General features: G+C 32.9%; 2 protein-coding genes across 5 annotated transcripts; both read left to right on the plus strand.

Annotated features, from left to right (window-relative positions):
- Positions 1-8,552: 8,552 nt before the first annotated feature.
- Positions 8,553-14,047, plus strand: LOC129296312 (E3 ubiquitin-protein ligase MBR2-like). Of its 4 annotated transcripts, none has more exons than XM_054934899.1 (6): positions 8,553-9,320; positions 9,875-11,687; positions 12,114-12,164; positions 12,856-12,954; positions 13,387-13,530; positions 13,639-14,047. In XM_054934899.1, exons 2-6 carry the CDS (start codon positions 9,969-9,971, stop codon positions 13,768-13,770), a joined length of 2,145 nt encoding a protein of 714 aa, XP_054790874.1. In that variant the 5' UTR covers positions 8,553-9,320; positions 9,875-9,968; the 3' UTR covers positions 13,771-14,047. The 4 variants fall into 4 exon arrangements, with proteins under 4 accessions (XP_054790874.1, XP_054790875.1, XP_054790872.1 ...); XM_054934900.1 differs by having other exon boundaries at positions 8,553-8,778; positions 9,843-11,687; XM_054934897.1 differs by having other exon boundaries at positions 8,553-8,778.
- Positions 14,048-17,554: 3,507 nt separating this feature from the next.
- On the plus strand, positions 17,555-18,513 carry LOC129296311 (transcription factor bHLH95-like). Its single transcript, XM_054934896.1, has 3 exons — positions 17,555-17,746; positions 17,832-18,254; positions 18,421-18,513. Exons 1-3 carry the CDS (start codon positions 17,555-17,557, stop codon positions 18,511-18,513), a joined length of 708 nt encoding a protein of 235 aa, XP_054790871.1.
- The last annotated feature ends 3,222 nt before the right edge of the window (positions 18,514-21,735 follow it).

The following is a 21,735-nucleotide window of genomic DNA, read 5'->3' on the forward strand; positions in this document are numbered from 1 at the left end:
GAGCGAGATACAGGGACACATCTGGCGTTTTGATTAGTCCTATGTATTCATTCGCTTTGATGAAACTTCCATTTTTGGATGCACGTCAGTGAATTGCAGGCTTTGGAAGATTCTATTTGCACGTGCGCTTGACATCTTTCGCGATGAGACGAACAGCCGTACTATACTGCTATTCGCATTTCACCTCTTTCTCTTCTTTATGCATCATGAAAATTGACCCAGATATTTTCATATTTTCAAAACATATTATCAGCTAGTAAAGTACTCGTGTCATAAATAGATATGAAGAATAACTTGCATCAGATATCTTCTGCATACCATCCTGTATGTAATGAGGTTGTCTAATTATAATGGTCAAATTAACAATCAACTTTATTAAATTGTTTGAATCATCGAGTAAAACATCAGCTGTGTTTTTAATATCTACAAATTATTTGTTAGTTCCAACAACAATCTCATCATCAATTGAGATAATCTTGTTTGAAAATTCTTGAAGGACATTGATAGGTGTTTCATTATTTGTTGTTAAAGTCTCATGCATTGTTAGTGTAACAATTTAAAAATTATTTGAGAATAAAATGTTAATAGCAACAAAAACAATATCTTCTCTTAACCCACCTGAAATAATAGAGAGGCTAGATTTTTTTTTAGTCTCCACCAATCATAACAACTTTTCTTCTAAAAAGTAGATAACTAGCTAATAGGTTGTTTAATTTTTAAAATATCCTTTAAACATATGTCAAGAGTTTCAAGATAAAATTTATGCTCTATTGAAGCCTCATCCCATACAATCAATGACGTAAACCAATAATTCAACCAAATGACTCTTCTATTTCATGTTACATATAGTGTCTTCGGTGATAGAAAGAGGAATACAAAACTGTGAGTGAGTTGTCAGTCCTCTTGGGAGCAGGGGTGGAGAAAGGGGAGACCGACAGGGGCTACAACCACGCCTAACTTTTTAATTTTTTTAGTAAAATGTAGAAGTTATATATTTTCGGCTCCCATAAGTTAGCACATTATAAAAGTTATGAAACACTAAATGAAATTCTCATTTCAATTCTATATATAGTCTTTTATGTATATACAGAGCAATTAATTCAATAGTTTAAAGATATGGTTGTCATAAGATCTACTTATTTTTAACGAGATAATGCTATACACATTTTTAGAGTATTGATGTCATTTTATTTTACTTTCATTTTATATTTAATGAAATAAATTATGAGAATTATTATTAACAAACTTTGTTAAGTATTATAACAAAAATTTTAAGATATATTGAATGTTATGTGCTTAATATATATCATAAAATCATTTGTCCAAAAGTTAAGAGGTTTGATGAAGATGTTCTTATAAAAAAAATTATTTTTTTTAAATAATTAAGCTATTAAAATTTATGATATGAATGGTTTTTACTCTGATATAATTTGATCTCATTGACATAAAAATTTTATGACAATTGAACATTATATATAAATGATAAATATCCCAAACCTAATCCCGAACTTGAATACTCTAGTTCATGTACATATAAAAATAACAAATCATCACGAACCTAACTTTAAACCTAAATTCGAAGCATAGAATAATAAAAAAAGCATTTCAAAGTATAGAATTGAAGCATACCTATAAATAAATACTTCCTTTTTAAAAAATATAAAGGATTTTTAACTAAATCTTACTCTCAATAAAGTAGTTACCTACTCTCAAACTAACCCTATCTTTTTATATTTACCTCTATTAAATACTTTACAATAAATATAAAATCATTCAACAATAGGGGCACTTTTAAAAAACAGACAACGATTATATTTTGAAAGACTGAAAATATTTTTTATTTTTTAAAATTTAACTCCTCAAAAAATACCTAATATTTTTTGAATGAAGGGAGTAGGTGGTATTCATACATAGTCTTTTATCTTACTTTTATGCATATAATAATTTATGGGTTGGTAATTTACCATAAATTTAAAAAATTTATTTATATTCAATATTTTCGTTAAAGAATTATTAGGGATGCTAAAAAATACGGTACTATATAATGATTGGATTTAAAGCTTATAAAGTTGGGATTGGTAAATTTTTGTAAATTTTTTTTAAGAAAAAGGGAGAGGATTTTGTTTTTTTATAAAAATAATAAAATAAGTGAAAGTATTAAAAGAAATAACCTAAATTCACTAGTCTCAACTTCAAACGATTTGGTCCAAAAGGGAGAGGAAATGGATTTTATCTTGTATGGAAAGATAATTATACAAAAATAAAATATTGTTTGGAAAGAAAAAGAAAAGGAAACAAATGATAATTTGATTAGAATAACAAATAATACACACCACGAGTCAGTTCTGGTCAGTGCGTGCTATGGTATAGACTTGTAAAGAAATAAAAAAAATATAATTATAAGTCCCATTTAAGTTTTGTTATAAATTTTTATATTTTTTTTTAGTATTTTAAGTTTCTGTATTTTTATTTTTAGTAGAATGTCAAAAAAATTATAAAGATTTAAAATACTGAAAAAAAAGTGTAGGGATTAATATTTTTCCTGAAAAAATTTTAGAAGTTTTTTTTTTTGGCCAAAAGGGAAAAGAAAAGAAATTACAAATGTTCTGCTCATAGGATAGGCCCAAAAGCGTTCGAGAATTGGGCTTTATTGGACCGATATTTTGGTTGGATCATCGATCGTCCAACAGAAACTTTTAATCATAGAGTTATTCATGGCCCAAAATTCTTCTTCCCCCCTCCCTCTCTGTTTCTCTGCCATTTTGGGTAAACCTCCCCTCCGGGTTCCCTCCCTCCCTACCTCCCTCTCTCTCTTAAATGCCGACTGAGTGTTTTTTGGATGCTATGTGCCGACTGAGTTTTTCTTATTCCTTAAAAACAAGTTGAGAATGAAGAAGTCTAGAGATAAAAAAAGGCACAAGACTTATGAATGTAACATTATATATTTAATATATTTTTATCCAATCAAATCAAATATAAGATATATGAATTTTAATGTGTTAATAATATTAATTACAAAAATTTATTATATAATAAATAATTTATAAAAGATACATATGCTGTAATTTAATTAAAAATAATCATTTTAAATGTATAATGTTAAGTATATAAATTTTTTTTAAAGGAAATCATGGACCAAAGGATGTGATTAACCTGATAGTAATTGACAATTGAAAGTGAAAAAAAAAAAAGCAATTAAACTGTTAACTCTACTTTTCCAATTTGACTACATACCAACACATTTAGTATGCAAATTTCCAATTGCACAATATTTATAAAGTAGAAGAGATCTAAATCACACACACACACACATCAAAGATTTTTTAAAATGCGTATGTCTATTTAAAAACGGAGATTAATTGAAAACCATAGAATTATGAATCCAGCAACGCATATCTCTAAACTATTCATTAAACCGTAACAAAAATATTTAATTATACAGTTTTAGATGCATGATAATCGTCCGTGGCAGAGGTGGAAAAAACACTACCTGGGGCCAATTTTTTTTTTTTTAAATGATCACATATAATTTGTTTGATAACGTAAATTTTAATTTTTAATTTTTAATATTCATTGGTGTACGTTGTGCAACAAACCTAACTGATATGGGAATGGGCTATTTACAATTAGGAATTCAAGAATTAAATAAAATTATATTCAAGTGGATGGTTTTTTATTATTTATTTATTTATTTTTTTGGGTATAAGCGGTTGTCCATTTAGCATAGGTGGGTTGAAATTCAAAGTGATTGCTTGGGGGAAGACTGCCCGAAACTTTGGTGGCCCAAATTACAGCCCATGCATTTTTTCAAAACTTAATTTGAGTTTGGTCCTGATAACTCAAGCATGTCTCTAAATCACTTATAAATAGAGGTGTTTACAGAACAAGACAGGATCAATACACTCTTGTCCCGTGCTCCATCTTAAAAAAAAATTGAAATTAAATTTTTATTTAGTGTTTTGTCTAGTCTTAAAAGTCGTCTTGTCCTATTAGGAAATGATACAAAATTGATACAAGATTTAGACATCTCATTGTCCTGATAAATCGAATAATATCAAAGAAAAATATGAATGGTAATGTTCATTAAAATTATAAACCATATAATTTATTAAGTTTAAAATTAAAACAACATAAATACATAAATCACAATAATTTAAAATCAATTATTAAATTATATTATTCACAATTATACATTATGATAGCAATTAAGAATAATTTCTAAGCCATAAGAGTAGCAACAATAGGCAAGTTAGTACAATAACAAATCATTGTTTTTTCACTTTAGTTAAAATATGCTAAACTAATTACTCTTTCAAAAATAAAACAAAAATTATGATATAAATAAAAGTTATTAAATAGATAGATATAAGAATAAATTATATGAATATAATTAATAGATTATAAAGAAAGATATCACCCTATTTACTTTATATCATTAAAATTATCAATATAAAAAAATTTTTAGTTTTATATAAGAATTACATATATTGAAATTATAATTGATATAATTAATATAAGTATAAATTATATTAATATAATTAATGTATTTAATGTATATTTTTAAATAAAAAAATAATATATATAATATTCAGGACAGGATGGAACGTCTCAATGATAATCCTGTGTCCTGTCCTGCCTTGAATCTCTTTCCTATCCTGTTTCAATTATTTTCAAATTGAGACGAGACATGTCTCGATATGATCAGGATAATACCGAGCCAATCGAAATAAGTATCAGTTGAACACCCTTATTTATGAATATACTGACACATCATTGATTATGAACTCACAACTTTATAAATTATGAGCTAAATTTTGGTTAATTAAATTAATCTTTATTGGCATAACAATGATTAGATAAGGGAGGAAAAAATTAGAGAGAATACCAATGAAATTTTTTTGAAATAATTTAATATCTAATAAAGACTCTGGATTGATCAATAGTTGTTAAAATAATAACTTTAGTTCTTAATTTATTAATATTTACTTATTAAAAATCCTTATAAAATATAAAATTTTTTTAGGGACCCATTCATTGATATTCTCCCAAAAAAATTGTACTAAAAGACCACAATTCTTTTTTTAAAATTACAGGAGAGATTGAGGTTAAAAAAATAAATAAATAAATAAACGCTCTTACACAATCGACAACATACCTCAATCATAAAAATCTCATAAGTTTAATCGTAAAATTGAAAGATTTTGTTGTAAAAATAAAAAAATTGGTTGCATGTTAGTTATGAATTGTGAAAATTTTCTAAATTAAAAATACCAACGTTAGTTATTATTCATTGACAGGATGTGTTCCATTCAAAAAAAAAAAAATCAACATTAATTCATTTTTTTTATATCTTGAACTCGAATATATATGTTAACAAATCTTCATTTTGTCTAATAAGATAACATTATTTTTTAAATTGAAATTTTGTACTTTCTCTATTTAAAAATATAAAGTATTTTTAATCGAATCTTATCTCTTAATAAAGTAGTTACTTATTTTTAAATTAATATCATCTTTTACATTTATCCCTATTTAATAGAGTGTGTTCCTCTAAAATAAATATAAATTAATTTTTTATTAGTGGCACTTTTTAAAAAAAATTAATGATTATACCTTAAAATATTAAAAATATTTTATATTTTTGAATATCCAATCCTTTAAAAAATGTCTTACATCTTTTAAACAGAGTAATTAAATGTTATGTGTACTTCTTCAATTTTCTTAATACCAACTGGTTCTACAAAGATAAGAAGAATTGGTTATAAAAAATTGAAAAGTTTAGTTGCAAATCAATGGTAAACTATATATTGTAGCGAATTTTCAATGCCTAGTGCAAGAAAGTTGGAAATTGCAATTGTAAATTGTAAAAAGTTTTATTGGAAATGATTTTTCAAAGATGTAAAGTAATTAATATTATCCCATAAGAAATTAACTAACTGATTTTTTACTTTTTACAATTGAGTTCTTCCTTTTTTTTATTTTTACAATCAATTTTTTTTGTGTTTATAATGCTTTTATAACTCACAATTGACTTGCAACCAGGCTTTTAATTTTTACAAATGAATCTTCCTAATTTTATAATTAATTCTTTTTTAAATTTTCAATTTACTAACTGTATAAAAATACTTTTTTTAACAAATTTAGTCGTTTTCTAGAATTTTACATAAATAAATCAATGAACTTACATTTAATGGAGGACTGAAGTAGTGCTAGTTATCAGCATGAGGCTTTCAAAGGCAGCAACAATATAAACAACGTTTGGACTTTTTACCATCACATGATTTCTCACGTGTTGATGTTGATGCCTATGTGAACCACTTAGGATCCCAAAAAATTTCATCTAAATCTGAATGAGGGGTTACTGAAGAAGGTATCTGTACTTTGTACCAAACAAAATATTTCCACCGCTATGCCAAATCAAACTATACCATGCCATATGAAGATCATTTTCATCAACCACCGAAATCACAGCTTGAAAATTCCAGTTCCTTCCAAGATCCGCTGCTTCGTGAATACACTTCCATTGAACACAGATTTTATGTTCATGCATAGCATGAATAATGTCTAAGGCAGCCCAGATCCAGATTTTAGAATGCTCGAACAAACACTTTTTGATTCAGGAACTTGCGTAACCTCTCCAGCCTTTGGGTTACATAATCATCCTTGTCAGCAACAACACGCTCTATTTCCACCAAAAACAAGCGAATCAACAAGTTCAGCATACTTTGGTGGTAAGGAATTGGAGGAAGATAAATGAAAGTGAAAATGAAACCCATAAACTTGTTTATTTGGTTCGCATGAGTTGAGTTTTTAGGGAAGAGAGTTCCATCAAATTTGATGAAATTGAGTTCCTTAGATAGGCCCATCGACTCAATGATTACATGGAGGATAATTTGATAATGCTTGATGGGCAATGGCTACTCCCAACCATCGTTGAAGAGCACCTTTCCAAGATCAGCAACGTTAACACTTAACAGTGGAAGTGAAAGGTAGCAAAGTAAGCCATGTTTGATTTGCTTCTTCGATGGTAGTGGCTGACAACAGAGCTTCATCAATGACATCTTCGATTTGCTTCTTTGACGATAGTGGTTGTGAGGCAGCAACCATGATGGAGTTTCTCAAATTTGGCTCTTTAATTTGCTCGTGATGATTTGCTGAGCACAAGTGACTAATTTTGGAGCATGACTATGCGTCAACGGGGAAGAAGCACCGGATGGGAATTGTTAGAGAGGACTTGATGATGAAAGAGCTTTGGCAAGATCTCCATGCTTGGGACAAAAAAAGGCGCAGCCCTATTTTGAGGTTTAGTGGAAATGGCAGTCGTACTTGCAATGGATCAATATTTTAAAAACTGGATCGAATAATGAATCAAAAATATCAATGGATCATGAGTTTCATAATTCAACCGGTTAGACTGGTGGTTGAATCGGTGATATAATAATTAAATAAAAAATAATATATATATATATATATTAAAAAATGGGTCAAAACGGTTCGACCATTCCAGATTTCGAATTTTTGTTCTAGGTCTTTAAGAACCGCTCGGATTAAAGCGGGCCAACTCGAGTTAACTGCCAGAACGGGCCAAATAATTGAACCAAAATGTTTTCTTTTTCGGGTGACGGTTCAACCGGTCAGACCGTTCGGGTCAGTTCGGGTCTTAAAACATTACGATGGATGATGAACATGGGCGGCGCTATGTGTAATGCACTCCTTGAATTTTAAAAAAATTACAAAAAAAGGTTATATATTTTATCATTTTACATTCATTGGCCCAAATATTTTGCATCCACTAACCATAACCAAACTTTAAAAAGATATTTGGGTTCTAATTTTTTTTAAATATATACAGTTGAAATTAAAAAAAATGTTGCACCCCTTTGGTTCAAGGTTCTAACACCGCCAGATGATGAAGATGATGCGACTTTTTTTTAATAATTTTAAGAATATTTTAATCTTTTCAGAATATAAATACATTTATTAAATTTAATTTTTTTTGGGTCTCATTTTCACTGCATTCTAAACATATTCTTAAGTGTCATTTTCATTTTTATTTCTACCCAAACCACTTCTTTTTACCAATAACGAATCGGTCAAGAAAACATTTTCTGGACTATTATATGAACTCCAACCATTTTCATCTTGAACCTATGATAAAATTCCGAATTTTTTTACATGATGTAATTTCTTTTGCCTTATCTTGAACCAGTCAAATAGCATGAATATCGTTATGACGGGTACTTTTGCGTCAATTTTTTTTTTTTTTTTACATATCTAATATTTTGCATTCCTATTATCAGTTATTAGACAAACGTTTAATCATTTTTTCCTCACTGTGCGGGAAGGCATGACATAGCTTAGAGCGAATATTCTGAATCTAAAGAAACGCGAATTTCACAACCAGCGATGTAATTTCAACCCACATGGGACCCACATGGCCTCATGCGAGCTACGTGTACGAAGAATGGCGCCTATCAGGCCACCACTCAGGACCGAACCCAATGGCCTTCTCTCTCTCCCTCTGAAATGAATCAAAATCTTAAATTAGATGTTAGGATTACTGTGCTTGTACTCTTCCTCCTTTAATCTCTCACTTCCCCACTTCCGCCCTTAATCTCTCGTTTTTTACCTTCATGGTTCTCTTCTTTGTCGCCTTCTAATCAGCTTCTTCTGTGATGATAAAAATACCAAAATTTGAGAGAGGGGAGAATCGGAGAGAAAAAGCAGAAACGGAGGCGCTTCTGCTTGACCCATTTGGATTCTCGGGATCCTCTTCTGGTAATTTACCCCTTTTCACCCTTTCTATTGCATTTGCTTCCATCTGACTCAATTCTGATTCGCGTATGCTTGTGCTCATCACGATGATTCTCTGATAATATTCCCTTTCCCTAGAGAGAGAGAGAGGTGTGGATTGCATTTTTTACTGGGAAATTTATCCCCTTCCTTGGGTTGGGGTGGAGGGATCGCGTCGACCCGCTAGGTTTTAGCCATTCAATTTGCCCCCCCTTTTTTTCCGCTTCTTTTGAGATACACAATTGATCCGAAGCACACTGTATTTTCTGGGAGCCTTCAAAGTTCGATTCGTTTCTGCTGGTTGTAGTTTGAATCTGGCAACTTTTATTTTCGCTGCTGGATTTGACATTGGAACCCCAGAAACCTAGAATTGAGCATTGTGAAGCTTCACTTCTTAATTGTCTGGGTGATCTCGGCCTGACTGATTTTCCCCTCGTGATTATTGGCAAGCTTATGTGTTATCTTAGCCTGTTGTGCCTAAAGATACTGATGTTTCCTGTTGCATCGTTGGTGGAGGTGAGAATGTGGTGAGCAAAAGCATTCCCTCGAGACGCTGTGCACTTGTTAATACGTGGTTTTATATTTTTGTCGTTCACTACAGGACTCTTACTGTTAACTTTATTGAGCGTACAATTAACACCCAGAAATAGAAAGCCAAGTTGTTTTTACAGGTTTCTGAGCTTGTGAATAGCACTAGGAGAGATCTAGTATCTCGTATTCCACATGATTTTCGTATCCTAAGCATCCTCAAGAATTTATTCATCCTCATTTCATACAAGGTCAGACTTTGTTTTAAGGTTTCCGTTCCACCCTCCTAAATATCTTTATGGAAAATCAGGTGCGCACCAGCAAGTCCATTTCCTATAGATTTCATCAGTGACAAGCGGCCTTGTCGAAAGAATATACCATCACTTTTTGAGATTTTTGATCTCACGAGTAGCAGTTTTATGACAATGTTCTAGTTCGTTCTCCTGTTTCTAAGAATTGTTTGTGATTTAATTTTGCTGAAAAAAATCTAAATTTGTTCCTGCATGGTAAAACTCCTACAGTTCTGCTTCAAGGAAAAAGGTGTTCTGTGCAGGTTACTTCTGTGATCTTGGGTGCATCTCTGATTAGCTTGAAAGTTGAGAAGCTGGTTATCTGGTTATAAATCGGGTTGGATAAATTAATATCCGATGCAAGGTAACAGAAGGACTCTTGGCTCCTTTCCAGCGATTGTAAGTATGTTGCAGGAGCCTAGTTCTAGTGGCTCTGATATGGATCCGCAGACTTCCTTGAATCACATGCAAAATCCAGTTGATGCTCGGCTGTCAGATTTTCTGGGATCCTCTGGTGAGAATGCATGTTTATGCACTAGTGATCCTGATGTTCAGAACTTTGGTGGATGGAATGCTGGTGAACCTAGTTCTAGTGTGAATCTTCATAGTCAAGTCAATAATGATGGGCTAAAAGCTGAACATGGTTGGTCTTCTTCATGTGGTGTTTCTACTGAGGATGTTCTAAGAACAGAAGAACGGCAGTTTGATCCAAATAATGTAACTTTCCCTGGCAGCTCAAATACTGACTTACGTGGAAATCAATCCAGAGTTCAGCCTTTCTTCTTGCAAGGTTCCAGCTCCAATCATAGAACCCAGAATGCGGCTTTAAATATGGGTTCCATTGCCAGCCCTGCTAATCATGGGAAAGGAACAGAACCTTGTAGCAGTGATAGTATTCACAATACATATGGATTCACTAGTAAGCATACATCATTTGGTAGTGCTTCCTGTGATCATGTAGGAACTTCATCTGGAAGCTCTGGTTACATTGTTGGGGGAGATAATGATAATTCAAGCTCTTCTTTAGTTAATTGGGGTTCTTCCTGCAAGAGAAAGGCTCTTGAAAGTACTTCTGGGCAGCTGTGTACTGGAGGAAGTTCAAGCTCTTTTCTAGAAGCTGAAAGCAGTTGCTGGCCTACTGGGACTTTCAATTCTAATAATGCTTCCAGCAGTTTAAATGTGTCTAGACCTTCTGAGGATGTTCTTGTTACTAATCCTCCAGTAGAGCAGGACCCAAGAAATGAGATGAGGCAACTAGCTTCTGATGCATTCCCTTTGATAGGAGTTATGGGAAATGTGAACAGGCCCTTGAGAAACTTTGACAGGAGGATGAATTATCCACAACGACAGGAATCTAGGCATTCTAATCATTCTTCTTCCCGCCAAAGACCTACCTCTCACCCATTTAATGATTCTCTAGAGCTAAGGTTAACAGCTGGAGTTACAGCAGCCAGTTCTGGCGCTCCTCAGTGTCAGTCACATTTTACGCACATCCCTGGTTTGCCAGGGAACACACATCCTTTTCCTTGGAGTGGAGCTTCTAGTTCAAGAGGAGCCGGTTCATCTACTTCTTATAACTCTGCAGAAAGGGAAGTTCGTGAAGAATTGAACTTTAGAATTTTTCCAAGAGACAATACAGAGCACCCCATCCTTGCACCTTCATCTTCTGGACTTGATCCTACAAGTTGGCATGTATCATCTGGTAATGTGAACAATTCTGGAAGTGTACCTCCTGCATCTTGGATTGGACCCAGTTCAAGTGTCAATTCATTAACTAATCCGAGCTGGATTGTTCCCCATGAAGTTCCAACACAGAGCCAGCAAAGATTATCAGAGTTCAGTCCCTGGTCCTTTTTTCCATCAATGAACTCAGTATCTGGCGTTCATAATGTTCATTCTGCCTCATCTTCTACTTCTTCCGGCCCTCCTTCCTTTATTCCAGACATGGGCAACCATCAATCATATCCAAGATTAGCATCATTGATGGAGAGAAGAGGTGATGAAGTTCTTAATGCACCCCATTCATTGCGGGCTTTAGCTGTTGACATTGAGGGGAGACGACGATTGATATCTGAGGTATTATACTTGTTATGTTTATATTTTCCTTTTGTCAGAATGGCTTGAATTATTACTTAAAGGCTATGCCGTTTAATGGTGACTTAGAACTTATTCTTCTCACAATCTGAAGCATTTTGTAATATACAAGACAGATGGAGGCAGGAATTATGAATTAGTGAATCCATAGCGTAGATTAGCACTCATTTATATCATTGCTTGAGCAAGCAATTTTCCCTGAAGTTGTCATCTAATTTCTGTTTGCTTCCTAATGAATTTCTAATTTTCTAATCTTCTTTTCAAATTAGTTTCTTATAATTCACTGGCAGTAAACAGACATTTTGATCATTTGAAATCTGATAAATCATTTGGAGTTAGTTTGAATTTGGTGGCAAGCTGGTCCAACCTGAACGAACTGCATATGTTGCTTTTTTTTTTTTTGGCCAGATTCGCCAAGTCTTAAGTGCAATGCGCAGGGGTGAGAACTTACGAGCTGAGGTTTGTGTTTTTGCTCACAGTCTTATATATATACAGTTGATGACAATGACATCATATTATGTTGGAATTATTGTCATTGGTTCATTGCTGTTGACAATGTATTGATGTGCATGCTACTCATTTTTCTTTTATTGTTATCTTAGTAAATCTAAGAATGGAAATGTCTAGTTGGCATATGCAGCTTCCCATGTTAGGTTTTCATGTAGAGGATATAAGTTTGTGTGTAGTTACAGTTTTTGAGGTAGTTGTGCTTTTCCTTATGTTGAGCATTGCAATGGAAACAGTTTTATGCTGAATGTCAAGTTCATGCCAGTCTTATCTCAGGATGCTTGGTTTTGACTGCTACCTAGGATAAAGTTGGCTTGATTTTGTGCTTGGTTAGTAAAACATGAATGTATGTGAAAGTCAAAGTTTTAAGTTCTTCAGATTCAGTTATATGCTTTGTTAAGTTCAGATGCTGAGCTTAAGGGCTTTGATATATCCCCTATCTCATAATAATTTCGGTTCGCACCTAAAAGTGGGTGTGCAATTCTGACAACCTAATCCTTATGATGTGTGTTGTTTGTGAATTAAACTCTGTCCTGGCAGCTTGTGATGGCAATATTTAAGTTGGACTTAGTAACTCTATACTGATTATTGAGAATTGGGAATACTAACTTGAAAAATGTTTGCTTTCTTACTTGTGATTCAGGATTATATGCTCTTTGACCCGTTCATATATCATGGTATGGCTGAACTTCATGATAGGCACAGGGACATGCGCCTTGATGTTGATAACATGTCTTATGAGGTAAAAGAATGAAAGATTGTATTCCTTTACATCTTTCATTGAAAAGAAATTGTATTCCTAATTTCCATTCCACACAAAATTTGGCTGGGTAAAATACATTTATCTTCCTTGAGAGAATTTTATGATAGTTTGTCAATTATAAACAGACACAAATTTCTCTTAAATCAAAAGATGCTTCAAGTAAGTCCAATAAAAGAGTCCTCTTATTGTCCCAAATCCTCTTATTAATGGAGGGTATTTTAGTGAAAACTTATGGCATTGGCTCTTTGACCAGTAGAATTTTGAGCCAGGCAGATCCCTTGGTCAAATTGGGGGTTGTTGTAGTATAGTAGCTTTCAAGTTGAGAGGCTATGTAGTTAAACCTTTCCTCATGGGAGAGGGAAATATATCTTACCCTTGTGTTACTTCTCTCAAGTGTCACTTGGATTTCAGGAATTGCTGGCATTGGAGGAGCGCATTGGAGATGTGAGCACTGGATTGAGTGAGGATACCATTATGAAGTTGATGAAACATCGGATCTACGTGTCTGTAATGGCCGAGCCTTCAACAGATCTCGAACCTTGTTGTATCTGTCAGGTATTTACAGTGGTTGTCTGATAGTGATGTCTAATAGTGCTCCTAAGTCATACCTCAGAAGTTTTACATGCCTGTAAATGACTGCATTTATTTGTCCAACAATGGCAGGAGGAATACACTGATGGGGAGGATGTAGCCTCACTAGATTGTGAACATGAATTCCACACCAACTGCATCAAGAAGTGGCTAAAGCAGAAGAACCTGTGCCCCATTTGCAAAACAACGGCCTTAGCAACATGATGTAGAATCTCTATCATTTGGACCTAAAAGAACTGTCATATCATGCCTTTAGACCTTAGCTTTGTTTCATTTGATGAACTTGCTGCCGCTTATTGAAGGAGACTGGAATTGTCCATATGTGGATAGGAAAGGAAACTCAATTAAAAAAAAAAAGGGGTAAAAAAAGACAAAGGGAGTAAAGAAATTGGTGTTTTGAGTAATAGGGAGTTCTATATATACTTTTTAATGGATAATTACAGTTAATTTATGATATAAGAACCCTTGAACTTTACCTCAATTTTAGGTTTCTTGTTGATGCCTGTTGATAAGGATGATGTAGAATACCTTGGCTGCCTACTGGAGATGCATGTGATAGACTAGTCTGCCATAATTCAAGTAGTGCCTGTCTCCAGTGGTACTTGTATTTTTTTTTAATATTTTGTTAAATTTTCTTATTAAATAGGATAATACTAGATACCTAATAACACGACTATTGGGGTATTCCTTCAAAAACTACGTTAGTGTAGGAATTTTCTATGGAGAACGAAAATGTGATATTTGCTTTGAAATCAGTCATTAAACCCTAATGGATAAGTCAATCAAATTGATATTAAACATATTTTTGTGATATTTGCTTTGATATATTAAAATGTATTTTTTTATTGATGAAACTTAATCATTATTTAATTAGATATAATTTTAAAGCTCTTCTAATAATCCGAGAAATCTTCAACTTTCGCAGTTCTCTTTTCTGGTTCTCTCTGCAGAATCTTTGGTATTAGCATGACATTTCAGAGGGAAGTGTCAATTTTGGCTAGTCCAATCTTTGTTTTTTGTTTTTTGTTTTAAATAAAGCGACTTTGCAAAACAAATGACTAGATGATTAAGATCTAAGTGGATGGTATCAGAGGTGGGCAAGCTGAATGCCTTAGGATCAACAAATTCCTTGTTAATTCAGATTATATCCGAAGTCTTCTCTGTAAGATTTTGAGGGTCATTGAGATCCACGACCTTCAAGGTACATTTCCAGAGACGTGAGAACTACAGGATATGTGCTGCGATAAAGTCTTGATCTATTTCCATTCATGCGCAAAAAAGGAGACGGCTGAAGTTTATTTTCCCCCTCCCTCCATCCAGATAAACCAGTAACTTTCAATTTTGAAGATCATAGGAGTAACAAAATGTTTGTTTGGAAATTTAATATTCCCTTTGAAGAGATTGGATACATAATTATCATCCCAAACACTAAGCCATTTGGTATCCTGTAAATATTTTTGATGAAAAGGGAGCTGGAGAGGGAAATGAGAGGGGAAGTGAGTTTTTTTTTTTTTTTTTTGTTTTGGGAATAAATTGAAACATACATTACAAATCAAACCAAATTATAACCACCAAATTCAAATTGTGGGGGGATCCCTCATCATTCTCCAACCCTTGAACACTTATTAGAGGATGATCAAAGATGAAAAATTAGTATTTAAATTGAAAGACAACTTAGCTAACCTATCAGCAATAACATTCTTTTCTCTATAAAGATGAGTAAAAACTACATTTCAATCTCTATGAATCAACATTCTAGTGTCATCAATAATGTCTTTGGAATGATGTTGTTCCTTGCAGTCTCTGGTTATCAGGTTTATCGCGTCAACACTATGAAATTACTTGGATATTCCTATAACCATAATTGAAGCAAAGAGCAAGTCCCTGAAAAATAGCAAGAACTTCTACTATGGCCAATGGGATTGGAGTTAGTTTACAACGGAAGCCTTTTTTTCATCCACCGTTCTCGTCCAAGATAACTCCTTCACACCCAATATTACCATTAAAGCTCACAGTCCCATCAGCTTCCAACTTGATAAAACCCTCCCTTTAGGCCAAGTTAGTCCGGCTAACATTTTCTTCATAACTCAAAAAAGGGGCTTTCCTAATTAAATCAACATCAACTGCAGCACGAAAGAAAGACGACTGGTCACAAGATCTAGCCTCTTGAAACTCATCATCAAAAACTTTCCTACATCTGAAGACCTAAATGTCCCAACAAATGTATCGAAACAAAAACATCCCGTTGAACCTTACTAGTATAAACTACACCAATTTCATTAAGAAGATTCCATTTTAGCCATTCAGAGCCTTGCATATTGGTGAAATTGCTCCACTGTTCATTGCTAACAACAGTCTTCCAATGTTCCAAAGCATGTGGGCAGTCCTTGAGTAGGTGCATTTCAACTTGCGTGTTGCAACCAAAGGACAATCTTGCTCTACATCAAGTCCTCAGCTTCTTTGTAATGTCGATGTATGAACTCTGCCATGAGTGGATAACCACATGAATGATTTGATTTTTTTTTTGGCAATTGGCCACTGCCAAAGGATCTTCCATATGCTAACCACATTTCTTCTAGTACCTATATCTAAAAAATTAAAAGAAGATTTCACAAAAAAAAAAAAACCGCCAGTAGCCAGTTTCCAAAAATGTTTATCCTCTCCTCTCTCCTCACATGGTGGATGAGCATTAGTCAAATAAGTAACAATATTAGGATAGAATCACATTCCCAGCTGTTTATTTAGTAACAAAAGTTGATATATCCCTCCCATTATATGATTTCCAAAAAAAAAAAAAATGTTTTACCTATCCTGTTTATTTAGTAACAAAAATATTTTAACCAAATTTGGTCTAATTAAATGAATTTTCCAAATATTCAAATGTTTCGCCACAATTTAACCACAAATTTGTTCTACACTTATCCCATGAAGTAGAAACTTAAAACATTACCATCTGTTGATGCCAAGCATTGATCAGATTCACATAATTGTAATGGGTACGGGTGCTCATCACCAAATTTGAATCATGAATATTAAAATTCGATGGTCCAGAATTAATATTATTTTATTTTTGGACCTTTTAACCAATCACAATAACAAATACCTCATGCTCTTGAGAATATAGTCTAAGGTTAAAAGTTCCTTTTAATTCTTTTATTTCTATACCTAGAAAATATATATTAACGTATTTAAATTTAAACTCTCCAAATTATATTTGAACAGTATAGATCTCATTGCAATTAATGTTGAGGAGATGCCACCTTATAAGAAAATAAAAGTTTTTTTGATTGCACACATGCATGTCCTCTTATTAGAGGCAATTTCTATTTGAGATGTATATGGTTAGATACCAAATATGGGTTGGGCACCTCTTGATTCTTTTTGTTATGAAAAATTAACTCTTTTTACTAGATCTAACTCCGTTGGTCTAAGAAGATAGAAGTTTACTCAACTTGGGATAGGTTCAAAAATTTAGTCTCTGAAACTGTTACTCAAAGGGATATAACTGATGTTGATATGTGGTTTTTCATGTGATGAGGTTCTGTTTCCCAGGTGAGACATCAGTTACATTACAGGAGGTCACACAATTCATATTCATTTTATATGCCAGTTTGCTTCTCACGTGAACACTCATTCAACTTCGTTGCAACCTAATAAGCAAAGTTACGTTGAAACTGTATGGTGTATGGGTATTCCTCTGTTTACTTTTTACCCACTTTGAGACAGCTAAGCTAGCCACCAAGTTCATGACAGTCCCTAATATTACTGGCCAGTAAATTAAATTAGTAGAAACTTTTGAATATGAAAAACCATGTGAAAAGGGAAGTTACTTAGCATCTACTCATCATTTCCTACATTGAAATCTGCGACTGTTGCAACTATGGCCCACTGTATGAGCCACCAATCCTTGTGCTCCCCCCTATCATTTCATGCTTATAAATAGGTTCTTCATCATCACCAACCTTTCACACCTCTCTCTGAAGCCACCATGTCTGCAGATAATTCAGATGATTCTGATAAACAAATGGAGAACTTGCACATGAACCCAGCGACCAGAGGGAAGGAGAAGCTTGTTAGTAGTAGTGGTGATGAAGTTGATACTGCTGAGAGGGAGAGGCGCAGGAAGATAAATGCATTATTTCGTGGCCTTAAAGCTATGCTGCCTCATGTTCCCTCCAAGGTATATGCATGTTAATTTTGGGGATCTCTTTATAATTCAGACGATCGAAATTCTAAGTAAGATCTTTTTATATTCTGTTTTGCAGGCTGACAGAATCAAAGTGGTGGATGAAACATTGAACTACATAACAACTTTGGAGCAAACTCTGGAAAATTTGGAAAAGAAGAAGATGGAGCGATCACTTCGATCGTCTGTCTCTTCTAATGCTGGCCATCCCAGTGGTACTTCCAGAGATGCTTTCATGTCTGAACAAGTAGCTTCATCCTCATCACCCACTCCGAGTGCAAGTCCACATGGTTATAATAAACCAGTAGGATTTCAGACTTGGACTTCTCCGAATTTGGTTGTCAACATTTGTGGCAAAGAAGCTCAATTCAGCGTAACCTCTTCTAAGAATTGGTGCCCCTTCAGCACCATCTGCTGTGTTCTAGAGAAGTACAAGATCGAGGTTTTGTCTGCTCACATTTCATGTGACAATGGTCGTAGGTTCTATATGTTTCAAGCACAAGTAAGCATACATTATATGCCAAGTGTATTAATGAAGCTTTATCTTTTTGAATTTAGCAATCTCTGCATTTATTTATTTTTTTTTAACAAAAAAAAAATCTGAAGTTTCATTGAATTATGGTAGTTAAACGATTTCTAGTTTAGGGTTATTTGGATGAATCTTGCAGGTGAGCGGAGATTCGGATCAGGTTCCAGGGGCACTATCAGCAGAGGAAACATTCAAGCAAGCTGCTGAAGAAATTATTCTGCGTATCACTTGAAATCTACCCAGCAAGCTCTTGCCTTGTCATAATTTGATGGCTTTAATATGCATTATCAACAGGGGAATAATTGTTAATTTTCCTTTATTTCTTTTATGTTTGATGTTTTAATATGTGAACTTAAGATGTGATTCCATGGAAGAATTTAAGAGTGCTTGCTTATTACAAGATTCTCATACTACTGTATTTATTTTTCCATCAATTACAGTCCAACCTTTACCTCCCCGCTAAATGTTAAATACCAGAAAACTAAGGAACATAAATGCTTCGTACGTCTAACGATTGCACAAGATAATATTTAATTAGCGGCGATTGTTAATTTTCTGGTAGAAAATGAAATATATATATATATATATATATATATAAGGAAAAATTAATTATTTGATCTTTACAGAAAAAATGCATGATTAAAGCAACAACTGCATAATTGATTTCGGAAAAAGAAATTGAACGTTAATAGCGAAGATCGATGCGGGCATACGTTAATATAAACACGGCCTTTTGAGCGGATAAAGCTCACATGCAAATATATAGAGAGAATGACCAGGAAAAGAAAGCGCAAGCGCTCTCTCTCTCTCTCTCTCTCTCTCTCTCTCTCTCTCTACACACACACACACACACACCACACTGCATATTTGGAGTGCTGTTATTCTGAATTATACAATTAATTGGTCTAATAAGTAGCCACCTAATATATATTCAGCTAGTATCACTCACACATGTAACATTTTTGTAACTGTAAATGATACATATTCTCCAGGACAAGAATCTTAGTTCCAGCTCATTTCATATGTATAAATCACATATTCTCTATGTGATTGCAGTTACCTTGAGATTATATTTTTTATTTTTATCCAACCCCACATATTTCTGTCACCACTACTCTTTTTTAGTGGTCTTATCAATCATCTCTTTGATGTACTCCTTTTAATTCTTATTGTAAGGCACTTTTATTAATAATATCGTCGAAACCAAAAAAGGGTGATTAAATTATTAGTTTTGTTTGAAATAAAATGAACTTTTAATTTTACTCTTATTTAAATGAGAATTTTTAACATTTACATTACATTCTCTACTATAAGCAATGGGTTTAAATAAAAATAATATTGAAAAAAATATATGACCTCATACCACACATAAACAACCGTGTTTGATCAACAGAGGAAAAATCTATCTAATTCAAATAACACTCTGGAGAATCTGGAGAAATAATCCCTGAGAGAGAAGAGAGCTATTAACACAGTTGATGTAGAAGATCATCATCATGACTCTCATAAAGAAGGAAGAAGATGAGGCTCTTCAAAGAAACTATCACTTTTAGCTTTTTTTTTTTATATAAGTAAAATTACATTTTTTTAATAAGTATTTATTGAAAACTTTTTAAATTATCTCTCATAATTTTACCATTCATAATCATAAGAGATAATTAATGAAAGCTTAATAAATATATTAATAAAGGGTATTATAGTCCAATTTTTTTATTTACAAACACACTTAATATAGTTAATTTATTTTTTTGAACTGTGTGATATAATTTTTTTTTCTTGCAAATACAGAGGAGGGAATGATGTAAAACACACAAACTTACACTCACATTCATTGATTTGAACAGAATAGGATAAGAGAGAAGAAACAAAAACAGAGAGTGGGAGGTGGAGGGGAAGTGAGAACAGAGAAGGTGAAAAGAGAGAGAAGTGATTGAAATATGAGAGAGGGAATAAAAGAGAGACGCAGAACTAAAGGGAGAGAGGGAGATTTCAGAAAATCATAATGCTTCAAACATTCATTCATCAATATCTCCTCTTGGATACACAAATCATGCTATTTATAAGCATGGGATTTCCTTCCTAACAAGGAAACGTCCACTTGCTGCCTAGTTTCCTTCACAAGAAGGAAACTTACAAAAATTAAATGAAAAACAACAAAACAAATAAACTAATGAAAAGCAATAAAATTCACTTGCTACTTGGTTTCCTTCACAAGAAGGAAACTTACAAAAGTTAAATGAAAAGCAACAAAATTAATAAACTAATGAAAAGCAATAAGAAGTAATAAATTATTCCTCCTAAAGTAATATTTGTCATATTTTCTATCAGGGAATATATGACAATCATTATTGTTGATGAAGCTATTAAAAGTACATTAAAACCCTGAAAAAACATTAAAGATAGGGCTTCAAACTTGGATTTACCAAATGTATGTGGTAGGTGAACATTTGCGGCAAAGAAGCTCAGTTTAGTCGCGTGTGCTTTCCCAAGAAGTAAGGCCTCTTCGGTGCCATCTGTGTTATGTTCTTCATAACCACAATGTTGAGGTTTTATCAGCCAACATCTCATCTGATAAAAATAATAATCTTGTATATGATTCAAGCACACGTAAGCGCGAACGCGCGCGCACCCCAATCTAGTGCTAGCACAACCGCTTTTTTTTTTTTTTTTTTAAAGATTACTTATAATATTTATCATTGTTTTGTTGAATTTAGAAGGCAAATAGGCGTTCAGATCAAATTTCAGAGGCATTTTGCAGGCAACTCATGCTTTGGTGTCTCTTTGATGGCTCAAAAAGTGTTCAAAGGAACATCTTTTATAAGCTTTCTTTCAATATTGGCTGTCCACTTTTGTGCTTGCTTTTAATTTAAGATTCAGTAGTTACGTTGTTTCATGACAGAATTACAAAATATGTGTGCCTTTGGATGGAACCATATTACTTGGGATGAGTTTGTTCTGATTAATGATTAAATGAGATTCTATTACTAAATGAATCTTAGGAAAGACGCTATTTATAAAATTCCAATACAAATTTTACTTTCATAATGAACACCCTTAAAGGCTAGCTATATCCAAAAATCCAATGAAGATTTTTTTTTTACAAGCATAAATGATACTTCCTATATTTTAAATTATAAGACACTTTTAGGAGAGATTAGTCGTCACAAAATATAAGGCACTTTGAGAAAATTAATATTTTATTAAATAGACTTATTTCAATATTATCTTTTCTCTCTCTCTCTATTTAATACTAATTAAGTATAGATTTAAGGTTATTAAATGAAGGGTATTTTTAAAATTTTATTTTATTTAAAAAAAATTTTCTAATTTAAGACAAAAAAAGTACCTAGTTCTGATTATTCATACTCGAGTGCCAAGTATGAGCCTTGATATATTAAACCTGGATGATCCACAATTAATATTGTTTTAAATTTTACACTTTAATAGCTTTTTT

This window comes from Prosopis cineraria, unplaced genomic scaffold, assembly GCF_029017545.1.
Source record: "Prosopis cineraria cultivar Desert tree isolate PC_DT_omini unplaced genomic scaffold, ASM2901754v1 PC302, whole genome shotgun sequence".
NCBI classification, from domain to species: Eukaryota; Viridiplantae; Streptophyta; class Magnoliopsida; order Fabales; family Fabaceae; genus Prosopis; species Prosopis cineraria.

Bases quoted from the DNA above. Each gene is read 5' to 3' on its own strand.
- LOC129296312 (XM_054934899.1), top strand. From the start codon at position 9,969: ATGCAAGGTAACAGAAGGACTCTTGGCTCCTTTCCAGCGATTGTAAGT. The intron at 11,688-12,113 runs GTATTATACTTG...TTTTTTGGCCAG, and splicing joins GACGACGATTGATATCTGAG to ATTCGCCAAGTCTTAAGTGC. The intron at 13,531-13,638 runs GTATTTACAGTG...CAACAATGGCAG, and splicing joins AACCTTGTTGTATCTGTCAG to GAGGAATACACTGATGGGGA.
- LOC129296311 (XM_054934896.1), top strand. From the start codon at position 17,555: ATGTCTGCAGATAATTCAGATGATTCTGATAAACAAATGGAGAACTTG. The intron at 17,747-17,831 runs GTATATGCATGT...TCTGTTTTGCAG, and splicing joins TGCCTCATGTTCCCTCCAAG to GCTGACAGAATCAAAGTGGT. The intron at 18,255-18,420 runs GTAAGCATACAT...TGAATCTTGCAG, and splicing joins TCTATATGTTTCAAGCACAA to GTGAGCGGAGATTCGGATCA.